The 15,865-nt window shown below is 37.9% G+C and overlaps 2 protein-coding genes and 5 non-coding genes across 7 annotated transcripts in view; 6 read left to right on the top strand and 1 right to left on the bottom strand.

The window, feature by feature from the left end:
- Positions 1 to 2,735, top strand: part of LOC121379683 (chitotriosidase-1-like) — a 24,294-nt gene extending 21,559 nt beyond the window's left edge. The window contains exon 9 of the mRNA XM_041508333.1: positions 2,600 to 2,735. Coding sequence (XP_041364267.1) covers positions 2,600 to 2,735 — 136 coding nt within the window. The remainder of the gene's footprint in view (positions 1 to 2,599) is intronic.
- Positions 861 to 932, top strand: Trnam-cau. The gene has a single exon. It is a non-coding gene; the product is annotated as a tRNA-Met (tRNA).
- Positions 2,736 to 3,802: 1,067 nt separating the features above from the next.
- On the top strand, positions 3,803 to 3,874 carry Trnam-cau. Its single transcript has one exon. It is a non-coding gene; the product is annotated as a tRNA-Met (tRNA).
- Positions 3,875 to 6,732: 2,858 nt separating this feature from the next.
- Positions 6,733 to 6,805, top strand: Trnam-cau. The gene has a single exon. It is a non-coding gene; the product is annotated as a tRNA-Met (tRNA).
- A 2,895-nt stretch (positions 6,806 to 9,700) lies between these two features.
- Trnam-cau lies at positions 9,701 to 9,772 on the top strand. The gene has a single exon. It is a non-coding gene; the product is annotated as a tRNA-Met (tRNA).
- Positions 9,773 to 10,135: 363 nt separating this feature from the next.
- Positions 10,136 to 15,865, bottom strand: part of LOC121379684 (acidic mammalian chitinase-like) — an 8,304-nt gene continuing 2,574 nt past the window's right edge. Inside the window, exons 2-5 of the mRNA XM_041508334.1 lie at positions 15,265 to 15,384; positions 13,906 to 14,044; positions 13,052 to 13,279; positions 10,136 to 10,203 (exon numbers count right to left, since the gene is read on the bottom strand). Of these exons, the coding sequence (XP_041364268.1) occupies positions 10,136 to 10,203; positions 13,052 to 13,279; positions 13,906 to 14,044; positions 15,265 to 15,384 (555 nt within the window). The remainder of the gene's footprint in view (positions 10,204 to 13,051; positions 13,280 to 13,905; positions 14,045 to 15,264; positions 15,385 to 15,865) is intronic.
- Trnam-cau lies at positions 10,277 to 10,348 on the top strand. The gene has a single exon. It is a non-coding gene; the product is annotated as a tRNA-Met (tRNA).

Below are 15,865 nucleotides of genomic sequence, written 5' to 3' on the forward strand. Positions count from 1 at the left end.
CCTTATTTCCTTCCATTAGTATACTTAGTTGTGATATTAAACAAGACTTGAAAATAAGTCGTAAACACAAGCTGACAATGATCATATAATGTTTATCATTTTAATGTTACGTTGATAAACATGTACTGATACACCTTCTTCCCATTACTGCAGAACGTACGTGGCCTCAGACCACAATTAATTTCGCTATATGTTTCTATATAGCCTTAGTGGCTATAACATTTTTATTAATATCAGCAGGCCCGTGCATGTGTGTATGTACCTTTGCCTACCTGGGGACACATACCCTGAAAAGGACAACCCCTGTTGTCCAGCTCTTTCTTCCAGCATATTGGTTTAAGCAAACACTCCCTCTAAACCAGGCCGGAGTACTCCCATTTTACACAAAAGGCACTACTTTTGCCTGGGCCGAAATTACCACAAACAAGTATTCAATGACAACAAGTTACACATGTTTACAAACTACATGATCTCCCCTGTCACTTCAGTCAAATAGTTGCCACTTCATAGCTGTCTGCCATGAAATAATCACAGTCAAACAGCAGAGTACTTGCGCGGTCAAATTACCGGATTTTGGACAACCAAATGACCCTTAATGGGAAGATAACTGTAATCTGATGCCACGTCTCAAACCCGCGCGTGGTGGGATTGGTCGCGGGTTTCTATAATCTTTCTACATAAAATATCACTCAACATTACATTCTTTCTGATGCAATGTCCCGGGTGTCCCTGGCCATGCCATAGACCGGACCCGGGATAGACATGTCTGCAACCCCAGTGGTACAAAGACTTTTCACTCTTATGCAATATTTTGACTTCTTATCGTAATCAGTGACATGAGTCGCGCTAATGATTATATCAGCAGAGTGGCGCAGTGGAAGCGTGCTGGGCCCATAACCCAGAGGTCCGTGGATCGAAACCACGCTCTGCTAACGAATTTTAATATTTTTTAGTCTATTTTTTTGTTTGTTCTCTTGCTCTGCTAATTATTCGTATCTTTATTTAGTTTTTACAAATCCAGAGACTTTAAATACAATTATGTACTATTCATTTATTATTTAAATATGAATATTCATAGATGATAAATAATAATTATGTACTAGTATGGGTATGTACTAGTATTATATAATAAACACATTAGAGTTACTTATGTTTTTGGATTTCTTCTTTAGTCTTCAGAAACGCCATAAATACAACATGACTGACACCCCTTACAGGCGCGTGTGCGGCGGTCGTGTGTTTCTATCATCTTTCTACGTAAAATATCACTGAACATTATCAGTTTCTTTCTGATGCAACATTTTGATTTCTTATCGCAATACGTATACATTATATTGACACATCATTGCAAGCCAAAGTATTGTATTATGCGGAATGGTACCTTGGCTTGCGGCACTGCCGCGCTGTCAGCCCTTGGGTTCCACGGATGGAGCAGCGACCCTCCGCACTCGAGCTACGATTATGCACTCCATTTCGGGGAATCAACGGCTGAAGGACGGCAAATTATGACTAACAGGACAAATGACATACGACTAGTTTTATTATATTTTCTATTTTACATAAATATATGTAAGTGTATAACTTGTAGATAAATGGGGTTTTTTTTTCGCTTTTTTTTTACTTCTTCTTTTTAGGAAACTATTGAGGTGGCTATCCTTTAACTGGACGCCGCAATAGTGTAAATAACCTGTTAGATATTATAATTCATGTTACCAATAAGTGCAAATTTAGATACGATTTTTGAGGGGGTGGGAAATGAAATTTAACTTCTTACGCATGTATACAGTTATTGACATATTCTTCGTACCGACAGCTGACGACCAACATAATAAACGCCATAAGTTTTTGCAAATTCGTATTATTCATTTATTATTAAAATATGAATATTCATAGATGAATAATAATGAATTATATGGATATGTATTTTATGCTACGTTCTGCACTGTGATATTTTAAAACATATAGACCAGTTTAAAATTTTGAGCTGTCCTAAAAATGAGTTTAATGTATCATGGGAATATACACTCTTCAAAAAAGATGGGGAACTCTAATAAGAATTTACAATTGCCAAAATTGTAAGGTATATTAGCTGTGGAGAATGGTTATATGATAATAGTGAAGTAATTGGGCAAACATTACAACCGGTAGTTCAGTATTACAGTAGGTTTTATGACCACCAAAGATCACGAAGGACAATTGAGGTCAGAAGTGAAATTTTAAAGTTGATGTTTTGTTATCAGTAAATCGCAAATTCAAACAACAAAAATGACTAAAAACAAAACTGTATGATCAACAGAATGAAAAAGATTGACAGAAATAATGTTCCACAGTGATTAATCAACCTTCCTGGAAATTGTCAAAATCGAGAATGACACTCTACGCACGTGTACGGGGCAACTGCTTGATGCACGTGCAAACTATGGAATGTGTTTCGGTGTGTTGATAAACAGACTTGAACGTTCTTTACTAGTATGTCTGTGGTCAAAACGTATGTTCGGTCCAATAGTTGATATTAACATTAATATTTCTGGTTCCCCTACTTTTTTAAAGAGTATATTTTGAACTTTCGTTTTCATTGTGGTCACATCCTCGTATTCAGAAAAAATGTTTTAGTGATCGCTAGTGAACTGGAGCTGGGTATTCTACTCGAGTTCATCCAAACAGGTTTCAACTGGGGCACGTGGGACACTACGTGTGAGCGCACGTGTGTGTATACTGTGTTCATGCCTTGTTGATCAAACTATATTTTACAGGTTGTTTCCTATATGTATAATTGATAGAAAGAAATTAGATAAAACAAAAACTAAAGGTAACGGTTAAACTGGGAATAAATCGCACAGTACTGACATCGAATTAATGATATATAACATATCTGTATTTCATACAAACTTAACGTAGACCTACTCTAATAGTAAATTAAATTTGGTCTCAGATACAATGCATTGCCTTATTTCCTTCCATTAGTATACTTAGTTGTGATATTAAACAAGACTTGAAAATAAGTCGTAAACACAATTTGACAATGATCATATAATGTTTATCATTTTAATGTTACGTTGATAAACATGTACTGATACACCTTCTTCCCATTACTGCAGAACGTACGTGGCCTCAGACCACAATTAATTTCGCTATATGTTTCTATATAGCCTTAGTGGCTATAACATTTTTATTAATATCAGCAGGCCCGTGCATGTGTGTATGTACCTTTGCCTGCCCGGGGACACATACCCTGAAAAGGACAACCCCTGTTGTCCAGCTCTTTCCTCCAGCATATTGGTTTAAGCAAACACTCCCTCTAAATCAGGCCGGAGTACTCCCATTTTACACAAAAGGCACTACTTTTGCCTGGGCCGAAATTACCACAAACAAGTATTCAATGACACATTTTTTACACATACAAACTACATGATCTCCCCTGTCACTTCAGTCAAATAGTTGCCACTTCATAGCTGTCTGCCATGAAATAATCACAGTCAAACAGCAGACTACTTGCGCGGTCAAATTACCGGATTTTGGACAACCAAATGGCCCTTAATGGGAAGATAACTGTAATCTGATGCCACGTCTCAAACCCGCGCGTGGTGGGATTGGTCGCGGGTTTCTATAATCTTTCTACATAAAATATCACTCAACATTACATTCTTTCTGATGCAATGTCCCGGGTGTCCCTGGCCATGCCATAGACCGGACCCGGGATAGACATGTCTGCAACCCCAGTGGTACAAAGACTTTTCACTCTTATGCAATATTTTGACTTCTTATCGTAATCAGTGACATGAGTCGCGCTAATGATTATATCAGCAGAGTGGCGCAGTGGAAGCGTGCTGGGCCCATAACCCAGAGGTCCGTGGATCGAAACCACGCTCTGCTAACAATTTATTATTTTTTTAAGTCTATTTTTTTTTGTTCTCTTGCTCTATTAATTATTCGTATCTTTATTTAGTTTTTACAAATCCAGAGACTTTAAATACAATTATGTACTATTCATTTATTATTTAAATATGAATATTCATAGATGATAAATAATAATTATGTACTAGTATGGGTATGTACTAGTATTATATAATAAACACATTAGAGTTACTTATGTTTTTGGATTTCTTCTTTAGTCTTCAGAAACGCCATAAATACAACATGTCTGACACCCCTTACAGGCGCGTGTGCGGCGGTCGTGTGTTTCTATCATCTTTCTACGTAAAATATCACTGAACATTATCAGTTTCTTTCTGATGCAACATTTTGATTTCTTATCGCAATACGTATACATTATATTGACACATCATTGCAAGCCAAAGTATTGTATAATGCGGAATGGTACCTTGGCTTGCGGCACTGCCGCGCTGTCAGCCCTTGGGTTCCACGGTGGAAAAGCGGTTGGACCCTCCGCACTCGAGCTACGATGGGAATGCACTCCATTTCGGGGAATCAATTTTGAAGGACGGCAAATTATGACTCACAGGACAAATGACATACGACTAGTTTTATTATATTTTCTATTTTACATAAATATATGTGCGTGTATAACTTGTAGATAAATGGACATGTTCCAACTTTTTTTCGCTTTTTTTCCCTTCTTCAGATTTAGGAAACTATTTAGGTGGCTATCCTTTAACTGGACGCCGCAATAGTGTAAATAACCTGTTAGATATTATAATTCATGTTACCAATAAGTGCAAATTTAGATACGATTTTTGAGGGGGTGGGAAATGAAATTTAATCTTACGCATGTATACAGTTAATCGGATATTCTTCGTACCGACAGCTGACGACCAAATAATAAACGAACATAAGTTTTTGCAAATTCGTGATTATTCATTTATTATTGACATTGAAATGAATATTCATAGATGAATATATTGAATTATATGGATAACGGTTTTATGCTACGTTCTGCACTGTGATATTTTAAAACATATAGCAAAGTTTAAAATTTTGAGCTGTCCTAAAAATGAGTTTAATGTATCAAAGGAATATACACTCTGAATGGAAGATGGGGAACTCTAAATAAGAATTTACAATTGCCAAAATTGTAAGGTATTTAGCTGTGGAAAATGGTTAATATGATAATAGTGAAGTAATGGGCAAAAATAAACGTAACCGGTAGTTCAGTATTACCAAAGGTTTTATGACCACCAAAGTCCACGAAGGACAATTGAGGTCAGAAGTGAAATTTAAAATTGATGTTTTGTTCTCAGTAAATCGCAAATTCAAACAATAAAATGACTTAAAACAAAACTGTATGATCAAAAGAATGAAAAAGATTGACAGAAATATTGTTAAAACAGTGATTATTCAACCTTCCTGGATATTGTCAAAATCGAGAATGACACTCTATACGTGTACGGTCCAACTGCTTGATGCACGTGCACATTAGAGGAATGTGGTTTCGGTGTGTTCATAAACAGCCTTGAATACTTTTAGGATGTCTGTGGTCAAAACGTATGTTCGGTCCAATGATATTAACGTATGCGGGGGTTCCCTACTTTTTTTAAGACTAAGTTGGTTAACATTGTCCTCACATCCTATATTCAGAACATCAATGTTTTAGTGATCGCTAGTGAACTGGAGCTGGGTATTCTACTCGAGTTCATCCAAACAGGTTTATCAACTGGGGCACGTGGAACACTACGTGTGAGCGCACGTGTCCGTGTATACTGTGTTCATGCCTTGTTGATCAAACTATATTTTACAGGTTGTTTCCTATATGTATAATTGATAGAAAGAAATTAGATAAAACTAAAACTAAAGGTAACGGTTAAACTGGGAATAAATCGCACAGTACTGACATCCAATTAATGATATACAACATATCTGTATTTCATACAAACTTAACGTAGACCTACTCTAATAGTAAATTAAATTTGGTCTCAGATACAATGCATTGCCTTATTTCCTTCCATTAGTATACTTAGTTGTGATATTAAACAAGACTTGAATATAAGTCGTAAATATGACAATATATATAATGTTTATCATTTTAATGTTACGTTGATAAACATGTACTGACATTTTCTTCCCATTACTGCACAACCTACGTGGCCTCAGACCACAAATAATTTCGCTTTATGTTCTATATACTAGTGGCTATAACATTTTTATTAATATCAGCAGGCTTCGTGCATGTGTGTTTACCTTTGCCTGCCTGGGGACAGTACCCTGAAAATACTATGTTGTGGAAGCTCTTTCCTCCATGTATAATTGATGGAAACAATCCCTCTAAACCAGGCCGGAGTACTAACATTTTAAACAAAAGGCAATACTTTTGCACTGGGCCGAAATTACCACATGCCGTATTCACGTGACTCTATTTTATACATGTTTACAAACTACATGTCTAAATTCACTTCAGTCAAATAGTTGCCACTTCATTTCTGTCTGCCAGTGACTTAATTGTGTCAAACAGCAGACTACCTTTTCCGGTCAAATACCTGATTTTGAACGGCCAAAAAACTTGTAACGGTGAAGATAAATAAAATCTGATGCCAAGTTCTTTAAACAAACCCGCAATTGGTAAAATTGTTCGCGGGTTCAGATTTTCTTTCTACATAATATATCACTGAACATTACATTCATGGTGGCGCAATGTGCGTGTGTCCGTGGCCATGTGTTAGAGGGGGACCCGGGATCACCTGTCTGCAACCCCAGTGGTACAAAGACTTTTCTTTCTGATGCAATATTTTTACTTCTTATCGTAATCGAGTGACATGAGTCGCAAAAATTGATTATATCAGCAGAGTGGCGCAGTGGAAGCGTGCTGGGCCCATAACCCAGAGGTCCGTGGATCGAAACCACTGCTCTGCTAACGAAGTTTTTACTAAAGCATATTTTTCAGTCTGATTTTTTTGTTTGTTCTCTTGCTCTGTTAATTATTCGTATCTTTATTTAGTTTTTACAAATCCAGAGACTTTAAATACAATTATGTACTGTTTATTTATTATTTAAATATGAATATTCATAGATGATAAATAATAATTATGTACTAGTATGGGTATGTACTAGTATTATATAATATACACATTAGAGTTACTTATGTTTTTGGATTTCTTCTTTATCTTCAGAAACGCCATAAATACAACATGTCTGACACTCCTTGCAGGCGTGTGTGCGGGGGTCGTGTGTTGCTAACATCTTTCTACATAAAAAATCACTGAACATCAGGAGTTTCGGGACGTAACCCAGTGGTTTCTTATCGCAATACGTATACATTATATTGACACATCGATTCCAAGCCAAAGTATTCATTGGGCGGAATGGTACCACGACTGGTGTAACAAATGCCGTGGTATGTACAGCCTGTCTGTGGGATGGATGCATAGCAACGATCCCTGCCGCTACTCGAAAAGCTACGATTATGCACAGCCATTTCCTCTCTATACGTCTGAAGGACGGCAAATTATGTCTGTCGACATATAACCGTAAATATAAAATTGTTGAGTGCGTCGTTTTTTACTTCTTCATTTTAGGAAACTTCTGAGGTGAACTATCCTTTTTTTGTTCTGATGCAATATTTGAAATCTTATCGTTAGATATTATAATTCATATTACGCAATAAGTGCAATATTAGATACGATATATATAGGGGGTGGGAAATGAAATTTAACTTATACGCATATATATATATATATATATATATATATACCGACAGCTGACGACCATATATATATATATATATATATATATATAGTTATAAGCAAAGTGTCATAGAGGATTTATGCTGACCCTATGACCCCGAGGTTCGTGGATCAAAATAATGTTCTGCTATGCGATATTTGTTTTTCTATGCTACCCTAGTTTTAAACACTACAGTGATATTTTACTATTAGAGACATATTTTGACAACTAAAATCAGACACTACTAGATTTTATTATTTAGATTATCCATTTACGTATTCCATGATTGCTCTATCAAAGGTCGTGGTATGTGCTATCCTGTCTGTTGGATGTTGCATATAAAAGATCCCTTGCTACTTGGAAAAAAGTATCGGGTTTCCTCTCAAAGACTATATGTCGAAACTAACAAATGTCGGACATCCAATAGCTGATGATTAATAAATCAATGTGCTCTAGTGGTGTCGTTAAACAAAACAAACTTGACCATTTCCGTACATCCGAAGTGTTTCTGGTCATCCTAATGCTTTTAATATCACAAAATGCTTTTTTTATATACATCAATTTAAAAACGCACGTGCGTCTGAGAAGTGACGGTTATGGAGTCAAGTTCTAATCAAGTTTTAGGGGTATTTCATCGTTTCAACGCCACAGACTTGTATCACTCTGTAACGTTGTGACGTAATTAAAATGTGTTACAGGTTTGTAGATTAACCAAACTTGGTGTCCATTTTTATAGGTTCAAACTATGGTCTACGATTTTTTTTCTGCAACTCTCTTACAAATTATTCATAACTTTATTTAGTTTTTGCAAACTCAAAGACTTTAAATACACTATGTATTATTCATTTATTATTAAAACACGAATATTCATAGATGAATAATAATGAGTATACTAGTATTTGATAATATACACATTAGAATAGCATATGTTTTTGGATGTCTTAATCTAAAATGTCACAAATACAATATATGTCTGACACTCCATGCAGGCACGTATGCGGAGGTGGAAGGATGAGGGGTTATATCTGCAAGCTTGCGCATACACGCATAACTTAACTTCGTGCAGTTAAAAATACTTACGTGCAAAACAATTCTTATACAAACAAAAAGGGCATTTGAACACATTTTTTTTTTGGGGGGGGGGCGCCCCCCTGGTCCCCCCTCTGGATCCGTCCCTGCTTACACTGGTTTTACATAATTATATATAGGCCTAAATAATATTTTTATATACTTACCATTTATGACACCCAATAGCCGATGTGTATTTTAGTGCTTGGATGTCGTTAAACATTCATTCATGCACAGGGGCGGGACGTAGCCCAGTGGTAAAGCGTTCGCTTGATGCGTGGTCGGTCTGGGATCGATCCCCGTCGGTGGAGCCATTGGGCTATTTCTCGTTCCAGCCAGTGCTCCACAAAGGCCGTGCTATGTACTATCCTGCCTGTGGGATGGTGCATATAAAAGATCCCTTGCTGCTAATCGAAAAGAGTAGCCCACGAAGTATCTGTGTGTCTGACGCCATATAACCGTAAATAAAATTTGTTGAGTGCGTCGTTAAATAAAACATTTCCTTCTTCATTCATGCACAATGTGTTAACAAAATAAATCTTCCAAGGAAACGAAGGACAACATAAAAAATTGCCTGCTATTTTAAAATAGAGGGAAGCAACTCATCCTACACATTAAGGAAAGTATGAACATAATGTGCGCCCTGCACTAGTCGTAAAGACAAACTGACAATGACTATAATAGTTTTAATGTTTATTATTTTAATATTACGCTGATAAACATGTACTTATTGCTACACCTCTTCCCATTACAGCAGAACATATGTACCTGAAACCCGCGCGTGGTGGTAGGGGTCGCGGTTTTTCACCATCTTTCTACATAAAATTTCACTCAACATTACATTCTTTCTGATTCAGTATCCCGGGTCAGGTCCCTAGCCATGCCATAGACCGGACCCGGGATAGACATGCCTGACACCCGTGACGTAAGTACAAAGAGTTTTCACTCTATGATGCAATAGTTTGACTTCTTATCGTAAGCAGTATACCCTGACATGACTCGCATTAATTATTATGGCAGCAGAGTGGCGCAGTGGAAGCGTGCTGGGCCCATAACCCAGAGGTCCGTGGATCGAAACCACGCTCTGCTAATCATTTTATGTGTTTTTTTTGTCACTTTCTTTTTTTTCTTTTTTTGCTCTATTAATTATTCATATCTTTATTTAGTTTTTACAAATTCAGAGACTTTAAATACAAGTATGTACTATTCATTTATTATTAAAATATGAATATTCCTAGATGAAAAATAATAATTATGTACTCGTATGATATAATAAACACATTAGAGATGCATTTTTTGATTTCTTCTTTATTCTTTAGAAATGCCACAAATAAAATATATGTCTGACCCCCCCCCCCCCCCCCCTTGCAGGGGCGTGTGTGTGGGTAGGGGAATCGCGGGTTTCTATCATCTTTCTACATGATGTATCACTGAACATCGATTTCTTTGTGAATCAACATTTTGACTTCTCATCGCAATACGTATACATTGACACATCTTGCAAGCCAAGAGACCACCATTCTGCAATAATTATAAGGAATGGTACCTTGGCTTGCGAAGATTACATTGACATGAGTCGTAATAATACTGTATTAGCAGAGTGGCGCAGTGGAAGCGTGCTGGGCCCATAACCCAGAAGTCCGTGGATCGAAACCACGCTCTGCTATTCCTTTTTTGTGTTTTCTCTCGCTCTCGTAATTATCTATAAATTTATTGTGGTGGGTTTTGTTTTGCAAATTCCTATTATTCATTTATTATTAAAATATGAATATTCATAGCTGAATAATAATGTATTATATGGGTATGTACCAGTATTATTTTATGCTAAGTTCTGCATTATGGTATTTTGAAACATATAGACCAGTTTAAAATTATGAGCTGTCCTAAAATGAGTTTAATGCATCATATATATATTGAGATTTTGTTTTAAGTGTGGTCACAGCCTCGTATTAAGAAAGAAAAAAAAGTTTTTGTGAACTGGATCTGGTTATTCTACTCGGGTTCATCCAAAAAGGTTTCAACGAGGGTACGTTTGAACGCATGTGTGTTTATACTGTGTTCATGCCTAGATGATCAAACTATATTTTACAGGTGGTTTCCTATATGTATAATGAATGGAAAGAAATAAGATAAAACAAAAACGTACGGTAACGGTTAAACCGGGAATAAATCACACAGTACTAACATCCAATGCCGTATCACGTATCTTTATTTTATACAAGCTTAACGTACTCTATGTGTAAATTAAGTTAGGTCTCAGATAGCATGTGTTCCCTTATTTCTTTCAACCAGTATACTTAATTTATTATTAAAATAGTCATAGATGAATAGATGAATAATAATAATTATACTAGTATTTGATAATATAGTCTATTATAGAGCAGCATATGTTTTTAGATGACTTACACCTAAAATGCCACAAATACAATATATGTCTAACACTTCATGCAGGCACTTTTGCGGAGATGGGAAAGGGGGGGAGGGGGGGGGGGGGGGTCGCGGGTTCCTATCATCTTTCTACATAAAATATCACAGAACTTTTTTTTTCTGATGCAATAGTTTGACTTCTTATCGTAAGCAGTATACACTGACATGAATAGCACTGAAAGTATTTGAGCAGAGTGGCCAGTGGAAGCGTGCTGGGCCCATAACCCAGAGGTCCGTGGATCGAAACCACGCTCTGCTAATCATTTTTTTTTTTTTTTTCTCCCGCTCTGGTAATTTGTTTCGTCTTTCGCTCTTAGTTTTTGCAAATTCAAAGACTTTAAATATCTATTATTCATTTATTATTACAAAATGAATATTCATAGATTAATAATAATTATGTATTATATGGGTTTGTACTAGTATTATTTATGCTAATTTTTGAATTGTTCGCTTGATGCGTGATCGGTCTAGGATCGATCCCTGTCTGTGGGCCCATTGGGCTATTTCTCGTAAAAACCAGTGCACAATGACGTGGTATGTGCTATCCTGTTTGTGGAATGGTGCATATAAAAGATCCCTTACTACTAATGGTAAAATGTAGCGGTTTCCTCTTTAAGATTATATGTCAAAATTACCAAATGTCTAACACCCAATAGCCGATGATTAATAAATCAATGTGCTCCGGTGGCGTCATTAAACAAACAAACAAACAAAACATTCAGCATATTTTGAAGCATGAAGACCTGTATGAAATTATGCCTCATATTCAGAAAAATACATGTTTTAGTGATCAATAGGAAGGAAGGAAGGAACTGTTTTATTTAACGACGCACTCAACACATTTTATTTACGGTACTGGCGTCGGAGATATGGTTAAGGACCACATAGATATTGAGGGAGGAAACCCGCTGTGGCAACTTCTTGGGCTACTATTTTCGATTAGCAGCAAGTGATCCCATAGACAGGATAGCACATACCACAGCTTTTGATATACCAGTCGTGGTGCACTGGCTGGAGCGAGAAATAGCCCAATGGGCCCACCGATGGGGATCGATCCCAAACCGACCGCGCATCAAGCGAGTGCTTTACCACTGGGCTACGCCCTGCCCTAGTTATCGATAGTGAACTGGAGCTGGGTATTCTGTATTATGCTCGTCTAAGAAAGTTTCAGCTGGGGCATATGGGGTAGTACGTGTGTGTTGTGTGTGTGTGTGTATGATGGTATGCTTTTTTTACCATTCATACAGTAAATATCTTACTACTGACCAGGCCTAATTCACTAAACTCTCGCAACTTTGCGATCTCGCAGTGCAATGCTAAAAGACTTGCAAAGAGGATACTTTGTTGTCTAGCTGAGCCTAAGAGAGCTTTGTGAATTAGGCCACAGGTTCGCAACGAACGGGTTTGTTTTATTTATCAATGTTTAAGGTGAAAGTTAAAAATTGCATTTGACTTAATATATCAGATGCAAGCAGTAGGTTTATATTGTGGCTGGCCGTACGCACGGATCTCTCACTAGAAACTCATTTTTGAAAAGCCGGTTAAAAACAAAATGCCGTAATACATTTAGTTTCAACGAAAGCGTCTAGGCTGCAGGCACGGCGAAAGCATGTTGACATTAGGAGGAGGGGGGGGGGGGGGGGGTGGAGAGCTGACTGAGATCGAGGGCACAAAGCAAAGTTTCTAGGGTGTTCGGGGGTATGCTCCCCCATAGCGTTTTAAAAACTAGATGTTCTGAAATGCAATTTCCTGCACTCTACAGGTAAAATTCATCTCTGCCTTAAGATTTTACTGGATGCATGCGATGCGTGCGTCTGCAACAGTCTATGGGCCTTTACTCTCCACTTCCCCCTTCCATGTAAACAGGGAGACACTTAGATAGACAGGCACATGTACAGACAGACAGACAGACAAACAGATACTGATGTACAGGTAAACTTGCCAATGGCGGTATCTATCGCCGTCGTTCTAGGAGAGCGCCGCGTGGTCGTCGTGTCGTCGCGTCTAGGTTTCGGAACCCGGATGCCGTCGTCGTCGTCGTGGAAACACGTCGTACAAGGCTCGGCTCGTGTCGTCGGTTTGTCGGGATTCGAACTGCAGTTCTTGCAGTCATCGTCGTCTTTGTCAAACTCGGGAACTTCGCCATCATTCTTCTCGGGTTTAAAAGTATCTGGAATTAAACGAGAAAACGTAATTTTGGGCGAATGAATGGATGGATGGATGGATGGATGGGTGGATGGATGGATCGATGAATAAATGAATGGATGGATGCATGAATATATGAATGAATGGATGGATTAATGGATGGATAGATTGACGAACATATGAATGAATGATGGATGGATGGATGGATAGATGGGTGGAATGAAGGACGGATGGATGGATACATCCTTAAATATATATTTGTTCAAAAAATCCTAAGACTTATCACACCTCAAACTAATGTCGAACTCTTGAGTGACATGTCAACCATTAATAATCCATAACTGTGATCTTTTGTTTTTATTTATTTGCTTGTTGTTTATATATTACTTGCAGGTAATCAAGTTATTACGCAATGGCTGTTCAAGAATTGAACACTTGGATGTGGCGGGACGGGCATCCGTTTTTTAGTTACCCCCCCCCCCCCCCCCCACCCGCCCCGCCCCAAAATCAGTTTCACAGCAAAGTATGTATAGGAGAAAGGATATTCCAGACCCCAGGTGCATAAGATAATATTTTCGAAGGCTCCCGCAACCGCGCTCACTGTGATGAATTCTGTAACAGCCGTAACGAGAAATACTGGTGATGTCAAACCTCTGGGAGCTTCAATGGCTCTCTTCAAGCTGTTTAACAAGGGGTATTGTCCTTGTCCACAGAACTCTCCGCTGAAGTCGTCGTACGACATCTCCCAGGCCATGAACCCCAACAGATTGTTGTCCTTGATGTAGTTCACCTGCAAAACCCACACTCGTTTGGTTCATGTTCCTTTCTTTTACATACATTGAATACTAAATGTACACTAACTAAACGAGGCCCGTAGGAACCGGAAGGCAAAACTGACTTGTTTGGTTCATGTTTGTTTATTTTATATACATCCAGGGCTTCAAATAGGAATTGAAATACGACCCGCTGTTGTTATTTCTTTTTACTAGTGTCACAGTGTAACATTTACAACTATATTCAAATGATTGCTGTAATTTAGTTTCACACTAATTGGTCCGATTGCTAGTCCCTACCTAACTCAAAACTAAGATATTGCGTAATTGACAGGTGACAATTAATTGAATCGCACAGGCACGGCTAAAATATAAATTACATTTGAATATAGCTGTAAATGTTACACTGTGACAATTGCAGGCCAGAAGAAATATAACCCACTGTGACAATTGCAGGCCAAAAGAAATATGACCCACTGTGACAATTGCAGGCCAAAAGAAATATGCCCCACTGTGACAATTGCAGGCCAAAAGAAATATGATCTGCTAAAAAAAAATACGATCTGCTGGATACAAACAGCACGGGGTGAGTGGAGGGTTTGGGGCAGTGTGTGGAAATTTACGACCTCTGATATGTATTTTAGAGCATTATAAAATTAAAATATAACACAATCACGATCTCAACCAGAGACAAATTGAAGATGAGATGATCCTGCATACATTTGTCTCTTGAAAAACAAGATGTTTTGAGGCCTGTGCTCTACTCCACCCGAGGACAACAAAATATACTTTTTGTAACACAGTATATAAAAACTATAGTAACCTTTAAATTGTAAAACATTGTTATCCAAAACATTGCTATTTTGTTTAGAAAATCGGGTCTGAGGCCATCCAACGAAAAACATACCATATAATGTGCCCTCTCTTGGGATTCCCCCATATATTGTGCCTACATACCTGCAAACGTATTGATTGGTTCATTCATTTACAGTTATTTTTGTGCTTATATCCATTTATCCTTTTGAAATAGTAATAAACTAAAAATGAAGCGAACATCGAGGAGAGGAGTGAGGTCGGAGTAACACTAATTATTAGTTTATGACTTGTGGGTTTGCCGTTATCCATATGGGTATATGTTTTTAAATAACTGCTTGCTTTTGTTTTGCGCGCGCGCGTATACGTGTGTGCATTAAAATATATATAGACCAGCTGTTACGTGAAACCCCCATCAGCGTACCTTGACCTCCAGACTCTTCTCATCATCGTAAGCGATCCACAGGTTGTTGTCATAGACGTAAGGGACTTTGTGTTCCTCGTGCCATGACTTCCTCCAGCCTTGCTGTTCCAGCTGACAAATCTGGTACAAACGTCAAACAGGCCATCGTTAGTGTCCGCAATGATCGAAGTAAAACGTTATGTAGTTTAAATAACTCGGAGGGAGGGGCGGTGAAAACATGCAAGACACAGTAAAAGTGTACCTAGCTTAAATAACTCGGAGTGAGGGGGCGGTGAATACATGCAAGACACAGTAAAAGTGTACCTAGCTTAAATAACTCGGAGTGAGGGGGCGGTGAATACATGCAAGACACAGTAAAAGTGTACCTAGCTTAAATAACTCGGAGTGAGGGGGCGGTGAATACATGCAAGACACAGTAAAAGTGTATCTAGCTTAAATAACTCGGAGTGAGGGGGCGGTGAATACATGCAAGACACAGTAAAAGTGTACCTAGCTTAAATAACTCGGAGTGAGGGGGCGGTGAATACATGCAAGACACAGTAAAAGTGTATCTAGCTTAAATAACTCGGAGTGAGGGGGCGGTGAATACATGCAAGACACA

Source organism: Gigantopelta aegis, chromosome 8, assembly GCF_016097555.1.
Source record: "Gigantopelta aegis isolate Gae_Host chromosome 8, Gae_host_genome, whole genome shotgun sequence".
Lineage (NCBI taxonomy): Eukaryota > Metazoa > Mollusca > Gastropoda > Neomphalida > Peltospiridae > Gigantopelta > Gigantopelta aegis.